The 20,944-nt window shown below is 46.8% G+C and overlaps 4 protein-coding genes across 13 annotated transcripts; 1 reads left to right on the top strand and 3 right to left on the bottom strand.

Annotated features, from left to right (window-relative positions):
- Nucleotides 1–880: 880 nt before the first annotated feature.
- LOC117585481 (COP9 signalosome complex subunit 5) lies at nt 881–2,094 on the bottom strand. The gene is made up of 3 exons (XM_034274976.1): nt 1,759–2,094; nt 1,125–1,701; nt 881–1,063 (listed from the first exon to the last, which is right to left on the bottom strand). Exons 1-3 carry the CDS (start codon nt 2,017–2,019, stop codon nt 918–920), a joined length of 984 nt encoding a protein of 327 aa, XP_034130867.1. The 5' UTR covers nt 2,020–2,094; the 3' UTR covers nt 881–917.
- A 2,083-nt stretch (nt 2,095–4,177) lies between these two features.
- On the top strand, nt 4,178–15,755 carry LOC117585528 (titin). Of its 9 annotated transcripts, none has more exons than XM_034275039.1 (8): nt 4,178–4,625; nt 4,689–4,904; nt 5,008–5,054; nt 5,246–6,690; nt 6,767–6,832; nt 6,885–7,307; nt 7,371–9,534; nt 9,604–15,755. In XM_034275039.1, exons 1-8 carry the CDS (start codon nt 4,452–4,454, stop codon nt 15,416–15,418), a joined length of 10,350 nt encoding a protein of 3,449 aa, XP_034130930.1. In that variant the 5' UTR covers nt 4,178–4,451; the 3' UTR covers nt 15,419–15,755. The 9 variants fall into 9 exon arrangements, with proteins under 9 accessions (XP_034130930.1, XP_034130931.1, XP_034130936.1 ...); XM_034275040.1 differs by having other exon boundaries at nt 7,371–9,565; nt 9,647–15,755; XM_034275045.1 differs by having other exon boundaries at nt 7,371–9,997; nt 10,457–15,755.
- A 449-nt stretch (nt 15,756–16,204) lies between these two features.
- Nucleotides 16,205–18,646, bottom strand: LOC117585533 (glycerophosphodiester phosphodiesterase 1). Of its 2 annotated transcripts, XM_034275051.1 has the most exons (6): nt 18,379–18,646; nt 17,960–18,278; nt 17,738–17,889; nt 17,471–17,675; nt 17,216–17,391; nt 16,205–17,162 (listed from the first exon to the last, which is right to left on the bottom strand). In XM_034275051.1, the coding sequence occupies exons 2-6, from the start codon at nt 18,263–18,265 to the stop codon at nt 17,009–17,011; spliced, it is 993 nt and encodes a 330-aa protein (XP_034130942.1). In that variant the 5' UTR covers nt 18,266–18,278; nt 18,379–18,646; the 3' UTR covers nt 16,205–17,008. The 2 variants fall into 2 exon arrangements, with proteins under 2 accessions (XP_034130942.1, XP_034130943.1); XM_034275052.1 differs by lacking the exon at nt 18,379–18,646 and having other exon boundaries at nt 17,960–18,348.
- A 736-nt stretch (nt 18,647–19,382) lies between these two features.
- Nucleotides 19,383–20,279, bottom strand: LOC117585534 (trypsin-4). The gene is made up of 2 exons (XM_034275053.1): nt 19,669–20,279; nt 19,383–19,608 (listed from the first exon to the last, which is right to left on the bottom strand). The coding sequence occupies exons 1-2, from the start codon at nt 20,250–20,252 to the stop codon at nt 19,416–19,418; spliced, it is 777 nt and encodes a 258-aa protein (XP_034130944.1). The 5' UTR covers nt 20,253–20,279; the 3' UTR covers nt 19,383–19,415.
- Between the last annotated feature and the right edge of the window lie 665 nt (nt 20,280–20,944).

Genomic DNA, 20,944 nt, shown 5'->3' with positions numbered 1-20,944 from the left:
TGCTTTTATGACAGTTTTAAGAGGATTCAAAAAATTCCCTCAGATATATTCGCTTGCATTGTTTATTGTAGTACTTGGGCCAACGGGATTTATGGGTGTATAGCAAACACAGAGAAACACCTACGAACGCACACACACACACACACACACACACACACATGTTTAACATTTTAATGGTGGGACGCCAGGATTGTGAGAGTGATGATAACGGTTAAATATGGTTGGAGAAAGACAGAGGGAAAAATACAGTGAACTCTCGATGTGAACATTTTTATCTAAGGACATAATTTTTAGCCTTTTTTCTTTTCTTTCACTACAAAATTATGCCGATCTAGAAATACAAAAAAAAAGTTGGACCTGAAGTACAAACTTGACTTATATGTATTTCGTTCTATCTTGCTGCTTCTATCGAGCGTTTACTTTACTGAAGAGCTTGGTTTTTGCATTGCAGACATCTGGTGCTGGGGGATGATATCCAAGAGCCCCAGGCTATAAACGTGACAACGTATTTAATTAGCGGCCAAGACACCACTCTAGTCAACGAAATTGATTGGGCCATGTGCAGGGAGAGCGTTGACACTTCACTTATGGCAGAACCGGTATGCAGTGGCTATGCAGCAGGCAGTCCCGGCTTTTGACAGACACGCAATCGAGGAGTAAAAGATATAAAATACGCCTAACGATATAAATGATGAAACCAATTGATTGATGAGTAGACAATGCCTTCGCTGCTGATGTCCAAATAACGGCATACCAAAATAATTAAGGAATAGTTCTGTGCGCTGGCATTCCAGTTTCTTGACTTATTTTTAGAACATCTAAATCGCTCTTGGCTTTAGAAAATTCACTCGGTGTATTTGGAAATCAATATCGCATTTTAGTTTCGTATTTTATAATATTCTACTGCAGGAGAGGACCTATTTGCCCAGGCCCACCTTATTGAAGAGCTTGTCCTTGACTATCTGCGCCATCAGGCCGTGTATTAACTCAATTGTGGAGCGGCTGCAGTCGCGCGTAGCTTTGGATAGCTTGTCCTCGGAGCGTTTCTCGTTGACGTCGGTGCCTGTGAAGCAAAGAAGTTGGTTATTAGAAAGCTCAAGGTAGCCTTTGCGTTCGACATTTACCGCGACCCAGAAAGTTTTCACTCTGCTCCAGCTTCTCGGACAGATCCATTATTTGGCCAGTGGTGTATTCCGTGTTGGTCAGCAGACCAGAGCTACCCAGAGTGTTCACCCAGTACTTGTTCCACAAGGAGTCCAGCAGTTTGCGGTCCAGAGCCGACTTGAAGTAGCTAATCTCGAGCGGATAGTACTGCTTGCAGTGCACGCCGAAATCCTCAATCTTGTTCAATGGTATGGTCTGATATTCGGATGGCTCCTCGTTTGGTGGCTTATAGCCCTTTGGGTAGGTGCGGAAGGCGCCCAGGCAAACCTTGCCAGCAGAGACAGTGCGCACAGGATCGACCACAATGGCCACGAACGGCTCCTGGTAGGTCTGGTTGAGCATCTGTGTGGATACATCGATGCCAGACAGCCAGCAGCCGTAGCCGGGGTGGCTGTGGTACCAGCCGACGGCATGCTCCATGCGGCCCACCTCTTTGGCGGCCTCCATGTAGGCAGTCATGTACTCATAGGCCTGGGCCTGGGCATTCACGCGTGTCTCGGTGCCCTCCACCGGCAAGGCAAACGCGTCCATCACAATCTGCCGGCAAATGAAGCGCTCAGCGTGAGAGGTTACAGAGAGGTTTTGTCTACTCACCATTGTGTTATCCTCAACCTTGCCGAGCATTAGGCCCATAACTTCGAGTGTGCCTCCGGAGCGGGCGTGCATGACTATCTTGAGCAGCGCGAGAGCTGAAATCTTGATGTCTTTAAAGAAATGTGGATCTTTTTCCCAGGGCTTGGCGTCGATAATTTGACGCTGCTGTTCGGCATCATAGCGAAAGATTTCATCACAGCTGGGCAGAGTCTGTATGTTGTTCTCCAGCTCCCAAGTCTTTTGTGCAGCATCAACATCCATTTTTTAATGCTGAATTTGTAATTTATTGGTTTTTGCTGTAATTTTTTCCTTTTGTTTTATTCCGGCTTTTCGATGATATTCGCAGAGTTTCCAACACTACTTCGTCTCCCTGATATCGATAGCTGGTACAAATTATGCGTGTGACCATATACACATTATAAGAGAAGTAACCATCTAGTATATATATATATATATATTCTGGACGCAAATACGCAGCTCCAGTGTAAGCACACTAAACTAACAGACCAGCTGAATGTTGTAAATCTTGTTTACAGTTTACATATTTTTGACACGTGTGTCCCACTTTCATGTCCGACTAGATCTGCGAAACCTCCTTGGTTCACCAAAGAGTTATCCAGTCTAAAAAATCTAACTTAATCTTAATGTTTTAAAGCAGGTGAGAAAACGGAATTTTAATATTAATTAATGGAAATAGGGTATAAAAATGCCCAACCTACCAGTTGACAAGCAACAACATTCCATTCCCACCTACGTAACGTTTTATGCAAGAAAATAAAGTCGCGAAAACTTACCAATATTGTGGAGAATTGATTGATAAATCAGATAAAATTATAGCATTAACGCTGAGACTCTTGTCTAGCTAGTAACATCAAATAGAACATCAAAATCGAGGAATATTTTTTTTTTTTTTTTTTTTTTTTTTTTTTTTTTTTTTTTTTTTTTTTTTTTTTTTTTTTTTTTTTTTTTTCTCTCTCTTTATATTTACAATCTGTTTTTAAACAATAAGTAAATTGTATAATTAATATTCAATTAACAGAAATAGCAGTTTTCCAATGAGCCCTGCTATTATATATAACATCTTTTTAGTTTGTTAAATTTATCTATCAGGGATATCGAGAATGTGGTATCTTTTCAGTCTTCTTACTGTTAGGCTATTGTCTAATAGACTTAAGGCTAAATTATTTTCGTGGTTGTGGAGTCTGTCGATGTATTTCTTACTAGTTTTCTTTATTTCTTCTTTAATGGTTGGAATATTCAGATCTTTGTGGATGTTTGCATTAGATACGTAAAACGGAGCATTGACAATTTGTCGCAAAGTTTTTGATTGGTAACGCTGAAGTATTTCAATATTTGAGTTGCTAGCAGTTCCCCAAAGCTGTATAGCGTAGGTCCAAACAGGCTTCAGTATGGATTTGTAGAGGCGAATTTTGTTTTCCAAAGTGGTTTCTGATTTTCGACTTATCAGCCAGGACATTTTTAGTGTTTTAAGTCTAAGTTGTTGACATTTTGCTTTAATGTGGTTTTTCCATGTTAATCTGCGGTCGAGATGCAAGCCGAGATACTTCACACAGGTACTTTGTGGAATTGGTGAGCCGTTAAGTGTAACATTTGGGCAGTTACCTGGTCTTAATGAAAACGTTATTTGGACGGATTTCAGGGAGTTTATTCTAATTTTCCNAAAATTTTTTTTTTTTTTTTTTTTTTTTTTTTTTTCTCTCTCTTTATATTTACAATCTGTTTTTAAACAATAAGTAAATTGTATAATTAATATTCAATTAACAGAAATAGCAGTTTTCCAATGAGCCCTGCTATTATATATAACATCTTTTTAGTTTGTTAAATTTATCTATCAGGGATATCGAGAATGTGGTATCTTTTCAGTCTTCTTACTGTTAGGCTATTGTCTAATAGACTTAAGGCTAAATTATTTTCGTGGTTGTGGAGTCTGTCGATGTATTTCTTACTAGTTTTCTTTATTTCTTCTTTAATGGTTGGAATATTCAGATCTTTGTGGATGTTTGCATTAGATACGTAAAACGGAGCATTGACAATTTGTCGCAAAGTTTTTGATTGGTAACGCTGAAGTATTTCAATATTTGAGTTGCTAGCAGTTCCCCAAAGCTGTATAGCGTAGGTCCAAACAGGCTTCAGTATGGATTTGTAGAGGCGAATTTTGTTTTCCAAAGTGGTTTCTGATTTTCGACTTATCAGCCAGGACATTTTTAGTGTTTTAAGTCTAAGTTGTTGACATTTTGCTTTAATTACGGTATATTAATAAAATGAAATGGTATATTTTTGAGGCTTTTGTGGTATATTTTTCAGCCTAAAAATGAATTTGAGCGAGTTGGCAGTCAGTTGGTAATCAATTTCGAACTTAACGCCTACATTGGCGCAATTGCATTAGGTTGGCATGCCGCTCTTGCGCGTCCATTGCAAAAAAAATTCCTGCACAGAGTTTTGCGTGGTTGCGTCGTTAAAATACAAAAGATAATAAATATGATATCGTAATGCCGCGGGAACCATCATAGTTGTGTGAAAAGTGTACCAATTAGTCAACCGCGACTCGTCAAGTTTCTCCGCGGCGCGGCTTCTTTTCGTTTGGTTTTTTTTTTGCACCCAAGCCCAAGCCAAAGTTGCGCCACTCACACTCCTCTCCTACTTTTGCGGCCCTGCCGAGAATTTGCAACAAAATGTCTCTGGATGGCGCTAAACTGCGGTATGTGGACGAAAGCGGCTTGCCCGTGATTTTGGCGGCCAAGGGACGTACCTTCCAAGTGGGCTCGTATCTGAGCTGTGACCTGGTCCTGGAAGGGCCCCAGGTGGAGGAGGTGATATGCGAAATTAAATGCGACGCCTTCGGCAGGGTAAGTAGAGAGGGTGGGGGAGTGCATTGATTTGCCCTATCAACAGCATGTGCTCGTCCCCAGGTAACCATCAACAACAAATCGAGCAAGCAGCCCATCCAACTGAACGACAAGATTGTCACTGGCAAGCGGCCGCTGCTGCATGGCGCACGCATAACCATACTCAATAAGGTCTACACTTGGGAGTTCCCCAAGATCTCCGAGGCGGAGGATGTGCCGCGCACGCCGGAACGTCTGTCGCCCATTGAGCAGGTCTCCAACTCCTGCCCATCCCTGAAGGTATGTCTCCCTATTTGGAGCATCGGCAGAGGCCGCATATGTGCATATGCCAAGTACAGTTTCTCAAGACGCACTTTCCCTTATCTTCCCTCTTGCTTTACAGTTGCATTCCCATCGTCCTCAGATCGACAAGCGTTTGACCGTGCACAAGTAAGTGAGACCCGTCTGGGAGGGCAGGCTGTCACTCAGGTAGACGAAGACCAACCCTAAAATATCCTCCATCTCTCTCCGCATGTGTGCGTGCTCGTGTGTGTGTTTTTGTGTCTGTCTCCTACATATGTGGATTTGATTGCGCTAAAATTTCCCCTAAAAATAATCCTCATCAATGTGTTCCTTTGCAGCTTTCGCTACTGCATCAATTCGGATGACGACGGCAACACGTCGATAGAGTCGCGTGACCAAAGCGATGCCCATGTAGAGGCCGATGAGAGCCAACGCTGCAAGACGCCGCCAAATGCAGACGACGAGCCGGCGGCAACAGCGTGCCAGAGTCCGAAAGTTGATCTTTTGGATGCCACGCAAAACAAAGAGAACACAGCCACCCCACCAGCCAGTCACAAGAAACTACTGAAGCTCTGCGCTCTCTCCGATGTGGTCATCACCTCGTTTTCCCCCCGAGAAACTGGCGTCAAGACGGAGAAGTCATTTACATGTATCCGAAAACCCAACACGGCGACAGTCTCCACGCCCAAGAGCGTCTACAGCACGCCGAAGAGTGTGCTATCGGAGCTGAATGAGGACAGCTGCAGTCGAGATCTGCTCGACTTCAGCACACCATCCACATCGCAGAAGGCCCGACGGGAGACCTCCATGCATCTCATCGACCTAACAACACCACAAAAGCTGCGTCTGACGATCAAGCAGACGCCCATCAGTGTGTCCGACAGCGCCGATGAATCATCAGATGTCTCTCCGCTCGTCATCGACATTACCAAATCGGAAACGCCGCCATCTCCAGCGTCGTCGCGTCAAGTGCCCAAGACACCGAAGCGACTGGCGGCTGGCGCTACCCCCAAACGGACGCCACAATCTCTAATGAAACGGGCTCTTCTGACGAGCACCAAGAAGCAGATTGCTGCCAATCGTGTGGAGGCAACCACACCTGTGGGCATCTCCAAGCGAACATCTATGTTGGAGGCGCGTCGTCAGTGCCTTACCACGCCCCGTCGCCTGCCCTTCCATCCACAGAAACGTACCCCTGCCCAACGAGCCGCAGATCAGGCGAAAGCCAAGACACCCAGTACCTCGCCTCGCAAGCGACCGTCTCTGTTCTTTGTCAGTCCCCGGGAGAACAAACTTTCGCAAATGAGAAAGTCCCTGGCGGTGGCCAGGCGCAGTCCCAATGTGGAAAGGAGCAACAAGTTGGTGGCCAAGGCTCGACGCTCTCTCTGTAACTCGCCCAGGGACGGTTCCCCCAAGCCAGGGTCACCCAGGATAGGGTCACCCAGGCATGAATCGCCTAAGCCAGCCTCGCCCATCAACCGATTGATGCTACAAGTGAGCGAAGTCGATGAGAAGGCATTAAATGTATCTAAAAACAAGTGCTCCACCCCGGAGAAACTTGACGATTCCGAAGATGAACTGAGCCGCACTTTTACCATCAAGGATGATGATGATGACGAATGCGTAGCAGAGCCAAAGGCAGCAAATGTCATGGAAGACAGTTTAAAGGGTCCACCGGTAGATTCACCAGTCTCCAGTGATCCAGTGGAGGAGATTCGCATCATCGATGATAGCATATGTGAAGAGGTTCACGTAGATGTGCCCGAGAAAATCGAAAACGAAGGTAAGTGGGGAAAAAGGAATCTTTGAGTCGAATTTCAGTTCTTAAAGCCTAAAATTCTTTTCTTTATTTCCCTCAGGTGCGGTTGTAATTGAGGACAGCATTTGCGAAGAGGTGCCCACAGATCCGAAAGCTCAGGTGGAAGGTAAGTCATGAGTTATATTTGAGATGGAATCGAGTCAAGCCTTGAATTTCAGAGTCTTCGGAGAATTCGGAAACAAATAAAGAGAACGAAGCTTCCGCTGTAAAACCCTCGCCAGTTGAGCAGCCGGTTAAGGGAATGGAAAAAGAAGCTGTACCCCTGCCTCGAAGGAGTTCGCGCCGTCTCTCCGCTGACCAGAGAATTGTGGCCACTACTCCGCGACGCAGCACTCGCCGCGCTTCTGTCGAAGTCAACAGCGAACAGGCTGGAATCAGTCAACGCACGCGACGCGCCTCATTCTCATCAGTTGATACCCAGGCCTTGGCTACGCCCACGCGAAAGCGTCGCCTGACCGAGGACATGGGCACGCCAACCAGGAAGTCAAAGCGACTGCTAAACACGCCCAAGCGAGCCAATTTAGTCGATGAATCTGTCGGCGATATGGGCGTTATTGTGGAGGAAACTGCCCCGGCAGATGGTAAGCTGAAATCTAGGCCAGTATTTGGGATTATTTATATCGAAGGTGTATGCTTTGTTACAGAAGAAAAGGCGGCCACTGAAGATGAAGATTATGGCACAGAACTGGCCATGGATGAGCCCGACAATGTGGACTACCACGGCCTGAGAGATATGCTAAAGACCCCCAAAAACTGCAGCACGCCGCTGTTCAAGGGATTGCGGGAACTGATGCAAACACCCAGGATGCCTGCTTCGCCCATTCTGGGCAACATTGAGGAGCTGTTGGAGGCCTCTGACAGTGTCTCACAGACACCCCGCAGGAGCAGGCGGAGAGGACCAGCGGAAGATGCGGAGGGCACGGATCTCGCCAAGATTCTGAAGACACCCAGCGCCAAGAATATTATGGTACCCAATGAGCCAGCCAGTACGGTGTTGCACTCTCGCAAGGATTACACCAGGGACTCGGTGGTGTTAAGGTACGATTTGAGCGTTGGAGGGCTCACCCTGCCCTTGGACAATATATTTAACGATGTCCCCAGCACGTCCGTTGCACACGCAGAGGACACTGAAACCGAAATCAATGTGACGACCGTGAGCACGGCGACTGATGCCGATCCCCTGGCTGTCTCCAAGCAGAACGATTCGGTCTCGTCGGAGGGTCTGATGAATTTGAGTTCGGCGCCGACATACAGCAAGACTGCGACGACCAGCACCACATACAAGGCTGCCATCAGGGCGGACCTGGAGCTTAGCACCCTGACTGAGGAGGGAAATGATCCCTCCAGGCCCACATCGCCAAGCGTCAACGAAATAAGCGGCATACAGCGGCTGGATCAGACCTCGGACTCGATGTTCTCAGATCCTCCCATAGTGTCTGCTGTTGTCTCGGCTGGCGTGACCGTGGAGGAGACAAAGGTTCAGCCCATTCGTTCACCATCTGTCCCGATCCCGAATGATGATCGCTCTGACACTGACTCAATGATTGGCCTGAGTGAGCCCTTGGTATTCAGCGATGATGAGGATTCTGCACTGCAAGGGACAATCGCAGAAGCAAAGAAGGAAGAAATCAGCGGTAGATCCAATGAAGATCCCATCGAATACGCTGCCACAGACGCATCCGATACAAATGGCAAAGAGATGCCCAAGTCTGTCGAGGAATCCATTGGAGACGTCACACAAACTGTTCAGTCTTCAGTTGATGAGATTTCTTTGATTGAAGTACAAGATATCACGGCTGAAAGCAGCATCAATGCCAGAAAATCCAGCGAAAACCAAGAACCAGCACAGGCTAAAGAAACGGATGCCTCTTCTGTTGTGGAGGCGACAAACCCGGAATCTGAGACCTATCCTCTGGACTCTACAATCGAGTATTCGGCCATTGAATTGAATGTCACAAGCTGTAGCTCGGTAGATCAGCGGGAATCAGCGGCTACTCTAGTGGCTAATAAGGAAGTTCCAGCTTCCACACCTGGAGTAACAGAAGATGCAGCATCGTCACCCAGTGAGTTGAAAGAGGAGAGAGCAGCTGAAAAGTCAGAGGTCGAGGTCGAATCGTCAGCCAATGATTTGCTAGAAGAAAGCACCACGGACGAGTGCACTCAAAGGGAACCAGTGGAAGAGCCTTCAGAGAAGAAATTACGCATCCAGCAGGCTCCAGAGGATTCAGGTAGAGACACAGACGAACAGGAGAAAGTAACTTGTTTAGAATCTCCAGTTGAAAATAGTTTGGATGTCATTGAGCAAACGCCAGAAGCAAAAAAAACGCCTGCCGACTTGTCTTTGGTTGTAGAAGGAACTGAGGAACAGGATATTAAGCATGTTTCCGCTGTGGTAAACGCAGTTCAAAATACATCCGAAGATCCTCAGATGTCCCATGAAACGGCTATAAACACGGATAACGGAGCCGTAAAATTGGAAGATGCAAGTGCGCCTAAACCTGCTGAAGAACCAGAAAGCGAAGCGCCTCCTGCAGAGTCTTCAAGTGCACCAGCAACAGAAGACCATAACCTGAAAGATGACTCAAATGTAGTGGACATTACACAAGAAATCAGCATAGCTGAGCAACAAGAGGAAGCTGAGACACCACCTGAAGATGTGAAAATTCAATTGGATGCGTTCAGCATTATAGAAAATGTTGACGAAGAGCCCATCATCGATCGACCGCAAGAAGCTGAAGCAGATCCAACCGAAGAATCTTCAGAGCACGTAGCCCCAGAGGAATCTTTGATTGAAGATGTACCAGATCAATATTTGATTGAAAAGAATCCAGAGGAAGAGGTTCCAGATGAATCTTTGATTGACGATGTACCAGAGAAATCTTTGATTGAAAAGGGTCCAGAGGAATCTTTGATTGAAGAGGTTCCAGATGAATCTTTGATTGACGATGTACCAGAGAAATCTTTGATTGAAAAGGGTCCAGAGGAATCTTTGATTGAAGAGGTTCCAGATGAAACTTTGATTGACGATGTAACAGAGAAATCTTTGATTGAAAAGAATCCAGAGGAATCTTTGATTGAAGAGGTTCCAGATGACTCTTTGATTGAAGAGGTTCCAGAAAAATCCCTGATTGATGACGTTCCAGAAGAATCTTTGATGGAAGATGTACCAGAGGAATCTTTTATTGAAAAGAATCCAGAGGAATCTTTGATTGAAGAGGTTCCAGATGACTCTTTGATTGAAACGGTTCCAGAAAAATCCCTGATTGAAGATGTACCAGAGGAATCTTTGATTGAAAAGGATCCAAAAGAATCTTTGATTGAAGAAGCTGCAAAGAAATCTTTGATTGAAAATTTACCAGAGGAATCAATGATTGAAGAGGCTCCAGAAGAATCTTTGATTGAAAAGGATCCAGAGGTATCTTTGATTGAAGAGGTTCCAGATGATTCTTTGATTGAAGTAGTTCCAGAACAATCCCTAAAGGAAGATGATCCAGAAGTATCTCTGATTGAAGATGTACCAGAGAAATCTTTAATTGAAAAGGATCCAAAAAAATCGTTGATTAAAGAAGCTGCTAAGGAATCTTTGATTGAAAATTTACCAGATGAATCAATGATTGAAGAGGCTCCAGAAGAATCTTTGATTGAAGCTGTTCCAGAAGATTCTTTAATTGAAGAGGATCTAGAGGAAGCTATGATTAAAGATGTACCAGAGGAATCTCGGATTGAAGAGGCTCCAGAAGAATCTTTGATTGAAAATGTGCCAGAGAAATCTTTGATTGAAAAGGATCCAGAGGAATCTGTGATTGAAGAGGTTCCAGAGGAATCTTTGATGAAATCGATTCAAGACGATTCCATTGCATTGGAAACAACTCTAGATGAGATTCGCTCTGAGGATCAGCAGACGAATGGCCCCACCCAAAAGGACAAATACGATGTGGCCCCACTGAACGTGGCTGGTAATGCTGAAACAAACGATAAGCCTGCAGCTGGTGTGGAGATCGCCAACACGGAAACTGACGCAGCAAAGGAACCAACTAATCTTGATGAATCAGCTGCAGTGGATCTTACGCAGGATATAAGTATACTTGAGGAACAGCAGGATAAAGAGGAAGATGAGGTTATTCAATTAGATGCCTCAAACCGTTTGGAAGATGTTTCCATTGTCGAGGAAATGCCGGAGCCTGAAGCAGCACCAGCCGAAGAATATGCAAATAAAAATATCAAAGGTGATGCCAATAAAGAAGATACAAAGCCAGTTAACACAACCAGAAACAAGAGTCCAAGTGGAGGTCAACAGAGCAATGGACAGGACGTGGAAACAGCGCCTTCTGAAGCTGCCGAGAAACCTGCTTCAAGCGATGAATCTTTAATCGAACAACCACAAGAGCTTTCCCTTCTGGAAGCATCGAAACACATGGATATCCCTGATGTCGTAAACGATGCAGAGAAATCCTCAACGCAAGAACCTGCTAGGGAGAACGGAAAGAACGAAGAAGTCAGCCAATTAGATGCCTCCAACGCTTTTGAAGATGTGGAGGAAAATCCAGAAGCTCGCAAGCCACCAAGCGATGAAGCCCCTGACGCAGTTCAAGAAGAGATCGCAGCCCATGAAACGGAGACATTGCCCACGGAAGAGTCTTTATTGCAGAGAATTGACAAATCGACAAACGAAGACAAACTAATTCCAGTGGATGCTTCGAGCAATGCAGACACCCACATGCCCGACATTCAGCATTCACTTTCTGGAAACACTGCTGCGGTCTCTGCTGAGGAGCCAGAAGCAACAGCGACAGCCGCAGTCATCGAGCTACCCAATGAAAGCGAGAAAAAGTCCACATCCGATACAGAAGTCGTCCCAGAAGAAACTCTAACCAACGAAGTAGCCGCTGTTCAAGATGATTCTACTCCCGAGGAAGCTTCTGTTTCGGAAACAACTCCAGATGAACAAATAGTCCAAGATAAGATTGCTGTAGCACAAGAGCTGGATATTCAACAAAAAACTGAAACCAAAACGGAAAGCGAACTTGAACCACAAGTTGATCCCAATTCTGTTGGGGAGGAACTGACTCAATCATCACCTGAGAGAGAAGAGAAAACATCAGAGACTAATGTGGAATCCTCCAAGGAACCTTGCATTAGTACCCCAACTTCCATCTCTGAGGAAAGCACACCTCCAGTTGCAGTTGAGGAGCCTGTACAGGATCCAGAACCAGAAAAAGGAGAGAAATTCGCTGCAATTCGACCAGCACCCATCGTGGTGGAAAGCATTCCTCCAGCTGCAATTGAAGAGCTATCGGAACCCTCTCAGTCAACATCACAGAAAGATGAGGTGACAGCTGGGATTCGATCAGAGTCTTCTAAGGAACCTATTCCCAATGCTCGAATTTCCATCGATGACGAAAGCACACCTTTATCCACCGAGGAAATTCAATCAGTTTCCTCAACGTCAGAGTCTGAAGAAGTAATCGATGAGACGCCCACAAATCAGTCCATAATCGGTTCGAATGCTACAAATATTCTGGAGAACAGACCTCCAATTACAGGTCACAGTGCGAGCGACGAGATTCAAATAATATCAGACGACAGTCAGTCAGAGTCAACCCCAAGGAACGAAACTTCTAGCCAAGATGATGAGGATGAGGATGATGAAGAAGATTCTGTGGGATTGCTCGAACAAGCCGAGCCTGTGAATCTGCAAGTGGAGAGGAGGGAAACCACTACCACAGTGTTCCCCTCTAAAGTCCAAATGGATGATGTTGTGATTGAATTGAGCGACTCAAACTCGAGCCACGCTACGCAGGAAAAAATCCCAACACAAACGGCAACGGCCACACCCGTGAAAGCTGCAACAGAGGCACCAGCAGTGGATCAACCTTCGTCTTCTGGTGCTCCTGATCCTGCAGTGGAAACTAAAGTTCCAGTCGCAGCCCCAAGCACCAAGTCCCCAACTGAAATGAAATCTGCCTCAGAGGGTGCCGAGATCAGTGCTGAAATCGTACCCGAGACGAAGGCGGTAGTAGAAACGGCAGCCAAGCAGGAGTCAAAAATGGAAACAGGACCGAGACAAAAGGACGTGCACTCGCCCGCTAAGGAGGAGTTACTGCCTTCCGCCAGTAGGAGGGTGACCAGAAAGGGCTCGTCCGTGGAGAGAACGGCGGCGACCATCGAGTCGGAGAGGCCACGGAGGCGGGGCCGCAAACCGACCGCCGAGGAACCACCGATCATCGAGCAAAAGGAAGCAGACATGGATACGGTCAAGAAGCGGGGTCGAAAGCCGTCCAAAGAGGTAGACGAGGCAATCCCAGAGCCGGAGGCAACTAAAACCAATCTGGAAAAGCCCAAACGACGTGGACGCAAGCCATCGGCAGAGAATACAAAGGACAACGAAGCAACTACAGAAGAGCGACCTGTCACAGCGAAGCGCCGTGGACGGCCTCCATCAGCGGAGAAGGATGTGCCACAGAAGGCCAAAGCCCAAGAGGTTCTGGCAACCACCCATCATACAGAAGAGCGGCCTGTCACAGCGAAGCGACGTGGACGGTCTCCATCAGCGGACAAGGATGAGCTACAGAAGGCCAAAGCCCATGAGATTTTGGCACCTATCAACGAAGATCAAACAGAGAACTCTGAGCTAAAGAAGCCCGCAAAGCGAGGTCGCAAATCGGCCGAATTTATCCCGGAGGAGCATAAGGAGGTTCTGCCTGAGACATCAAAGCGACGCGGACGTCCTCCATCTGCAGAGAAGCAGGCCACAAAGGACGATGCACCCCCGGAGCACCTGGCACCCAATAAAGAAGATCAACCAGCTGTGGCTGAACCAATGAAGCCTCTAAAACGAACCCGCAAGGCCTCAGAGCCTTTGAAACCTGAGGAGGCCAGCCAGCCAACAGCCACTAAAGAGGATCAGCCAGATGCTGCACAGGCAGAGAGGCCCAAGCGACGTGGACGCAAGCCATCTGTAGACGTTGAACTGGCAGCTCCGGATGTCCTCGAGAAGCCCAGGGCACGACGAGGGCAAAAAGCAGACAAAGAACCAGCAGCAAAGAAGCGCATGGCATCGGTGGAGCGTGTGGACCCACACCTGGAGGAAATCCCTGAGGAAGACGAGCGAGAGCCAGAGCCAAAGAAGTTGATGCTGGAGGGGGAGCAGGAGGAGCACAAAACGCGTCGACGTGGACGCAAACCCACAGCCAAGACGGTGGATATCCCAGAGGAGCCTGTGGAGGCAAGCAGCTCTCGGCGACGCGGCCGCAAGGCGTCCGAGGAAGAAGCTACGGACGAGCCCAAGCCAAAGCGTCACAGCGCAGAAGGTGCACCACTGGTGGCTCCTCTTCCCGAGGTCATCCCGGAAGCAGCAACAGCACCAAAGCCAGCACGACGAGGTCGCAAGCCAAGCGTAGATGTGGATGTGGCTGTGACAGAGAAGAAACTGCCAGCCCGAGCTGTCCGGAAACCATCAGCGAGTGTCGACGAGGGGACACCGCAAACCAAAAAGACAACGGCGCGACGAGGACACAAGGCCTCCGCCCAGGAAGAAGTCATCGATCCGCAACTCAATATGCACACTGAAGATGTGCCCACAGAAATCGTGACTGTAAGTGCGTTGGTCTCTGCAGAGAAGGCCAACGATGGGGCACACTCCTCGCCCTCCCACACCGAGGATGAGCTGACACCACGACGACGCGAGGGACGCAATATTCCCCGAAAGAACTACACAGAAGTGGCCGACGATGACAAGCCCAGCCCTGGATCACGACGCAACCGCAAGCCGGTGACCAGTGGCAAGTCGGCGGCACCCAAGACGCCCGATGTGGAGGCTCCAACAACGCCAACACCCATCCAGAAGGGTCAACTTATCGAAGAGCAAGCCCCAGCAACCCCGGCCACCCCAGAGATCAACACGGTGACCTTGCCTGATCCCACAACGTCGCAAAGGCGTGAGGGACGCAATCTGCCGCGGAAGAACTACACAGAAGCCCCCGATGATGACAAGCCAACTCCGTCCCGCAGCCGACGCCAGAGGAATCCGACAGTCAAGGCCCTGGAGCTAATTGTGGACACCACGCCCAGACCAGCTACACCCAGGCGACGCAAGGGTAAGCCAGTCGTTGGGGAGACGCACGAGGAGGCGCCTCCAGTGAAGGAGTCCCCAGAAGCTGCAGTGGAGACACCAGCGATGGCAACGGCCGCCTCTGCCAAAGGACGGGGCACCCGTCGCGAGGCCGAGGAAGTGACTCAAGCAGAATCTACAGAGGTGGAGGAGGCCGAGCCCGAGACAAAGCCAACAGCCAGAAAGAATGCGCGCGGCAACGCACGCAAAGCCAAAGTCGGGACTGAGTCAGACCCAGATGCCCAGCCGGCCACCAAGAAAGCACGTGGCGGAGCCCGCGCTAAGACCCCAGTGGTGATTGTCTCCGACGACGAGCCAGAACCTGCACAGGAGCATGTGGTGCCTGTGGCCGCCAAGAAACCAGCCGCCCGTGGACGCGCACGAGCTGCCAAGGCAGCCCCAGTTGTTGAATCAGTGGCAGAGCAGGAGACTCTATCATCGAAAGCCGCTGGCCCGTCAGCTCCGGCAGCACGCGGTGGCCGTGCCAAGAAGGTGCACTTCGAGGCCACTCTGCCCGTGGCAGAGTCCGCACCCAGCACCGACGAGGCGCCCAAGAGAGCCACACGCTCCCGACGCAAATAAAGAACTGGTTTTAATTTGCCATCTTGCATTTCGCCCAATTGTTTTATATATAAATATTCTCTATCGTACAATATTTGTTATGCTTTCACACACATTTTAAACTTCTGTATAATAGAAAATTGCATCTACCGACAACTCGATGCATGATTATCTTTAAGCTCTAACATAAATACCACGTACATACATACATATATATCCCTGTCAGCCCCGCAAAAAGTTACCATTCCCTCGCTCAGAAATGTAAAACCTTTATACAATTAAGCATAACATAAACAATACACAAATATGCATATAAATATATATATATATAGTAAGACATCCCCCAAATAATAAACACAATTTAAACAAATCTTTTTGATCCTTCTAGTACTAGCAATGACTGGATTATGGATGACACCAAACACACATCTGTAAGAATGAGCAAACTTATTTTATATATTAGACTTCCAACAAGTTTACGTGGCCGTTTGACCGTTTTGGTCTGCCCAGCTTCAGTATGATTGCGGGTCATTTTTGGATGGAGATCCAAAATTATGTGTCTGGATGGAATCTATGAAAGAAAGACCATAGATTCCGTTTATTCATATTATACGCTAAGCCAGAAAGAGGTGTCAAAGTTGGCAAAGATATGAACGCTCTAAGCTATGCTCTAGTGGGCGTAAGGGTCCAATCTCACCCTTGAATCGTTTCGTCATTCGTCAGCCCCATTCATTAAACATTTTCGCAACTGCTAGTCAAAACGCTCACCAGCGTACCAATGCATCTACAAGAAAAGTTTGAAGTGAATTTTTGAGTGTGGATCAATCTTTTGCATTATCTTTATTTACTCATTATATCATCGTATTTAAATAAATGTTCCATCATTGTTTTTTTGGTATAGTCGTATAGATAATGCTCGCTGGAACACAATTCGTTTGCTCTCCTCGGATTAGACGTAAGAGACTTAATTGTATTTGTAGTCGGGACTTGGTCTTAGACAAGCTCTTCTTTTGTGGGTCTGCATACAATTTTTGGCTTATAAAAAAAACTGCGCGTGTATTTGTCTATATATTATACACTACATATGCATATATAGAGCAATCATAAAAAGCAGAACAATACCTAAGAAGGTATACTAAATTTTGTGTACATATTGAATACATGGGTCGAAATATCGTACAAACTTTGAAAACGTTTCAGGCAGGGTATAAAGAAATCAATCCATAACTAAATAAAATATATATAAAAACATACAGGACGTCAATGTAAAATATATAAAAAGCATCCGCTACATACAATAAATAAAGCACAAAACTTAATCAAACATAAAATACATATACAATAGCGTCTGGTACTGGTGGTACTGGTAGCGGTACGGGTACGGGTACACAACGGGTAATACTTTCTAAAGCTTCTACAGATACAGAACACGTATAAAAAACGCATCATATAGACACATATCAAGTGCGGGTGAGTAAAAACGAAATACTCTTAAGAATTAAGTGTAGCGCAGCTAAATGCAAACAGTTTCTCTCTCTGTGTGTGCGCTCCTGTCTGAGTTGTGTTCGTTTGAGTTCGTTGCTTTCCCCACTAGTGGGACTGTGGGACTACTTAGGCCTTCATCAGAAGATGCGGCTCGGAGCGCAGTGAGTCGGTCAGATACTGAATCTTCATGGTCTTCTGAAAATATCGCTTTTCGTTGGGTGAATTCACCATGTAGACGATTGGACGGACGCCCACATTGCGCCACAGGTCGGCAATGTGTCTGCAATGTGACATTAAACATTAGAGTTAAAATAATCACAATGAATAGCTTACAAATTGAACTCTTCCTTGCTGAGAAAGACGACACTTATGCCGATCACGGGGGCAATAATGTTTCGAAAGATTGCACCATAGATTGAGGTAATCAGTGTAGAGGATTTGAGCATGGCAAGCGATAGATAGGTCTCATGCCACAGACCGCAAATTATCTCCGGATGCAGTTTGCGCAGCTACAAAAACAAGAACAGACTTTAGAAGCATCCTTCAAGAGGAGTGGGGTGTCAGTATCCACATCCATGCACCCCATACCTGATAAATAGCCAGCGGAGAGCGACTTATGACAATTGTGCGCTTTGTAAACGCCTCATTGGTGGCCATAAACTTCTGCAGCTGGTCCAGCATGCGGGCACTGTTGTCGTGTAGGCGCAGGAAGAGCGTGGCAGAGGAGGCCTCCGTCTCCACATAGTCGGAGATCTGCCTCAGCGTAGCCACCGACTCTGCCTCGAAGTGGGACCTGTGTATTGGCTTTTGGGTTAAACAAAGTTTCACTTGATTTGCCGCAGGCTAATGTCTCACCCCATGGGATGCTGCTCCGTGATGTTTAGTTTCTGCAGCTCGCTCAATGGCTGTTGGGCCACAGGCAGGCGACTGGGGTTGGCTATAACAATTTCGCCGCAGGATGTGAGGCCGGCATCCAGAAGCACGTTCCGATATCCACGTGTTAGGCACTGAAAATGGGGGATGTTATTGATTTTCGCTGGGGTAAGGTCCGAAGCAACCACCGACTCATGACGTCACCTTTTTGATAGCTGCCTTCGAGTTCTCGGGCGCATCGTAGCCGGCAGCCCGGTTGGCGATGGGCCAGTAACTTGGCCAATCATCCGGCGCGCTCAGCAGGCTGAGCAGCCGCTTCTCGTTGGGACTGCGCTGCAGCTTCACGAACTTGGAGACCACACAGACGACGAGCAGGGTCAGGGTACACCAGGGTATGGCCAGGTTGCAGAACAGCCAGAAAACGTTGAAGCAGAAGAAGATCAAGCTCACCGAGCAGCACAGCACCTGGTAGATCATCTTAAGGCAGAGCCACAGCCAGCGCCAGTACATTCAGCAGAGGGCACTGTTGAAAGATTGCACTTAAGTGTCAGTTTTTGGTTTATTTTTACCTCTAGTAGTTCTCTCTAGTCCTCTAGTTTCTTGTGCATCTGCACCGCACTCACCCTAAATAGAATGCGTGCCGCCACCACCACTCCCCACACCACACCACCCGCTCTACACTGTTCCACCCGCTGCTGCTACAGCTGCCACTCCCACGCCTGTTTCTCCTGGGATATCACTGCCACTGGCTTACTGCTTACTCAGCATTTAGTTTAAGATTAGCCTTGGATTTAGGTTCGGCTAAAACTTGTATTTGTAACGGGCAGGACCTAAAATAACCGTCGAAAAAACAACTAAAATCTAAAAAATCCAACAGTGTGACCGCGGAAATATTGATAAAATATACCCTCTAGAGGTGGAGAACTATCGATGGCAATATCGGTACTATCGATGGTTGGACAATATCGACCTAGCTCACTATCGATGGTTTAAAGTCTCGATAGTGGTCGATAATATCAAGATAGTTTCAAAAATTAACCCCGCCCCCTTCCGACCCAACAAAAGGGCGAAAATCTCACAAAGCTACAATTTTGAAGATAAAAGAACTAACGAATGCCATTCCATAGGGAATGACTATATATATCAGATCACCGAATTGGGATCTGATAGGATAATTATTGTTAAACCAAAATTTGTGGAATTCATAAAAAATACTAAACAAATGTTACACATTTAAAAAAAATAAATTTTCTATTGCGACTGTCGACGATAGGATCGCACACTATCGATGGTTTAAAATTTACTATCGTCCACTATCGATGGTGCCCACTATCGACCATCAAAAATATACCTAAATATACCGTGGCCTTAAATCATATTCCCCGATTTTAATGTTCTATTTGATGTTACTGCTAGCAAAGACTTTTAACACTGAAACAATCACTTAAACCGATTGAAGAATCCATTTGGCTTATTATAAAAACGCATTCTTATTGGATTGTATACCGTATGACCTTATACTTTACAAATTTGTATTTGAATTTTGCATTCAAATCACCCCCTCTGGAAGCAAGGGCGCTTACATTCAAAAGCGTACTTCTTATCTCGGCAGTCACGTATGCTATCCTTGATATTACAAATTTGCTTTATTTATGGAGATTTACAATTTGGTGAGCAGACGTATCCAACGGCGTACAGTGGGATGGGCCAGACGAGTGTACACACCGGGATAATAGGGATCCGCACAGCTGACCCCCCAGGAAACGATGCCAATCAGGGTACCCTGCGAACTGATGGGACCTCCGCTGTCACCTTGACAGGCGTCCGTGTTCCTGGCGGCCGCACAGAACATTCTAGACAAGATAGTGGGACATTAATTGGAGATAAATAAATCTCTCTCTGTGTGCACTTACGCTTCAGTTACGCCGCCGTGATTTTTCAAGGCGCTGTGGCACTTTTCCTGATTAACTGTCTGCACAGTGGTGCTCATGAGGACCGGAGCCAGGACGGGATTGACTATATCCATGTGGCCCCAGCCAGAGACGACGGCGGACATGCCCTCCGGGATAGCCTCGCTGACAGCTGGCAAGCGGATAGGCGTCGCAAAGAGGGCTCCGACGGCTGTCCGCAGCAGAGCCACATCGAAGTTCATGTCCGTCCGATCGTACGAGGGATGCTTGTAGATGCTCTGAACGGGCTGGACAGAGCCGCCTGTGGTGCGCAGGACTGTGCCCTGGCGCAGGGTGAACTCGCGGGGACTCGACTCGTGGTTGTCGATGCAGTGAGCCGCCGTTATGGCCCAGTTGCTGGCGAGTATTGAGGCACCGCAGATGTGGATGGTGTGGCGCCGCAGCGAGAGTTGATAAGGGAACTCCCCCTCCGCGGCCTCGCGCCCATTGACAATGCGGCTATCCGGCAGCCTCTGGGCAGTCGCCGCCGCATCGACATTAAAGTGGACCAAAAGAATCCCGACGAATCCCAGAAGAAGCTTCTGCATGGCGCTGCTGACTCTCGTAAACTAAACTTTATTGCCAGCCAATGAGTCGATATATTTGCTGTCTTTATCAATTGCCTTCGTTATCTCAGGGGTGTACATGGTTTCTGTAGAAGCTGTATCTGTAATTAACCCTTGTCAACTACTGAGCAGGGGCATGCATGGGTTTTTTTTTGGTTCTGATATCTTTGAGATTCGGTGATTTCATTATTGTTTACAGCGGGGATGGCAATGAACTTCCGCTTTAGCTTGGGGACACCTAGGCTTGGCTGAGTGTAAACTGGCAAGACTCATGGTTTTTTCAAGGAATTTCCCATTTAAATTGGACTTTGCTGTCAAACTCTACGACATTTTCCATTTTTAAATTTTTCCTAGCGGTTGGCTGGCTTTTCGATGCCTTTCTCTAGACAGATATCGATGTTTGGCTGTTGATAGATAATGGCGCCAGCGTGTAATGATGCTCTCGACCCAAAAAAGATCCTGCAAATGGCACTCATGGTCTGTTTGGAATAATAACAAAGACTATACAGAGATATTGCATGAGGATTTGCTATTCGTGCATATATATAAAGAGGAACCTAATTTTCTGTTATTCTTATATGATTTTTACCCAAATACAAATAAATATTATAAGCTCAATTGTAGAGATTTAAATTATCAATCGGATAATATTATGGTTTCAGCATTCAGAGTCC

Source organism: Drosophila guanche, unplaced genomic scaffold (assembly GCF_900245975.1).
Source record: "Drosophila guanche unplaced genomic scaffold, DGUA_6, whole genome shotgun sequence".
Classification (NCBI taxonomy): Eukaryota; Metazoa; Arthropoda; class Insecta; order Diptera; family Drosophilidae; genus Drosophila; species Drosophila guanche.
The sequence above is the reverse complement of the archived record's forward strand: the minus strand, read 5'-3'. Positions and strand labels throughout refer to the sequence as shown.

Coding starts and splice junctions, on each gene's coding strand:
- LOC117585534 (XM_034275053.1), bottom strand. CDS start 20,252: ATGCAGAAGCTTCTTCTGGGATTCGTCGGGATTCTTTTGGTCCACTTT. Junction 19,609..19,668: donor CACGGCGGCGTAACTGAAGC/GTAAGTGCACAC, acceptor TATCTTGTCTAG/AATGTTCTGTGCGGCCGCCA.
- LOC117585533 (XM_034275051.1), bottom strand. CDS start 18,265: ATGTACTGGCGCTGGCTGTGGCTCTGCCTTAAGATGATCTACCAGGTG. Junction 17,676..17,737: donor ACGGAGCAGCATCCCATGGG/GTGAGACATTAG, acceptor GCCAATACACAG/GTCCCACTTCGAGGCAGAGT. Junction 17,392..17,470: donor CTCCGCTGGCTATTTATCAG/GTATGGGGTGCA, acceptor TTGTTTTTGTAG/CTGCGCAAACTGCATCCGGA.
- LOC117585481 (XM_034274976.1), bottom strand. CDS start 2,019: ATGGATGTTGATGCTGCACAAAAGACTTGGGAGCTGGAGAACAACATA. Junction 1,702..1,758: donor AGGTTGAGGATAACACAATG/GTGAGTAGACAA, acceptor ATTTGCCGGCAG/ATTGTGATGGACGCGTTTGC. Junction 1,064..1,124: donor TGAAAACTTTCTGGGTCGCG/GTAAATGTCGAA, acceptor TTTGCTTCACAG/GCACCGACGTCAACGAGAAA.
- LOC117585528 (XM_034275037.1), top strand. CDS start 4,452: ATGTCTCTGGATGGCGCTAAACTGCGGTATGTGGACGAAAGCGGCTTG. Junction 6,691..6,766: donor CGAGAAAATCGAAAACGAAG/GTAAGTGGGGAA, acceptor TATTTCCCTCAG/GTGCGGTTGTAATTGAGGAC. Junction 7,308..7,370: donor GGAAACTGCCCCGGCAGATG/GTAAGCTGAAAT, acceptor GCTTTGTTACAG/AAGAAAAGGCGGCCACTGAA.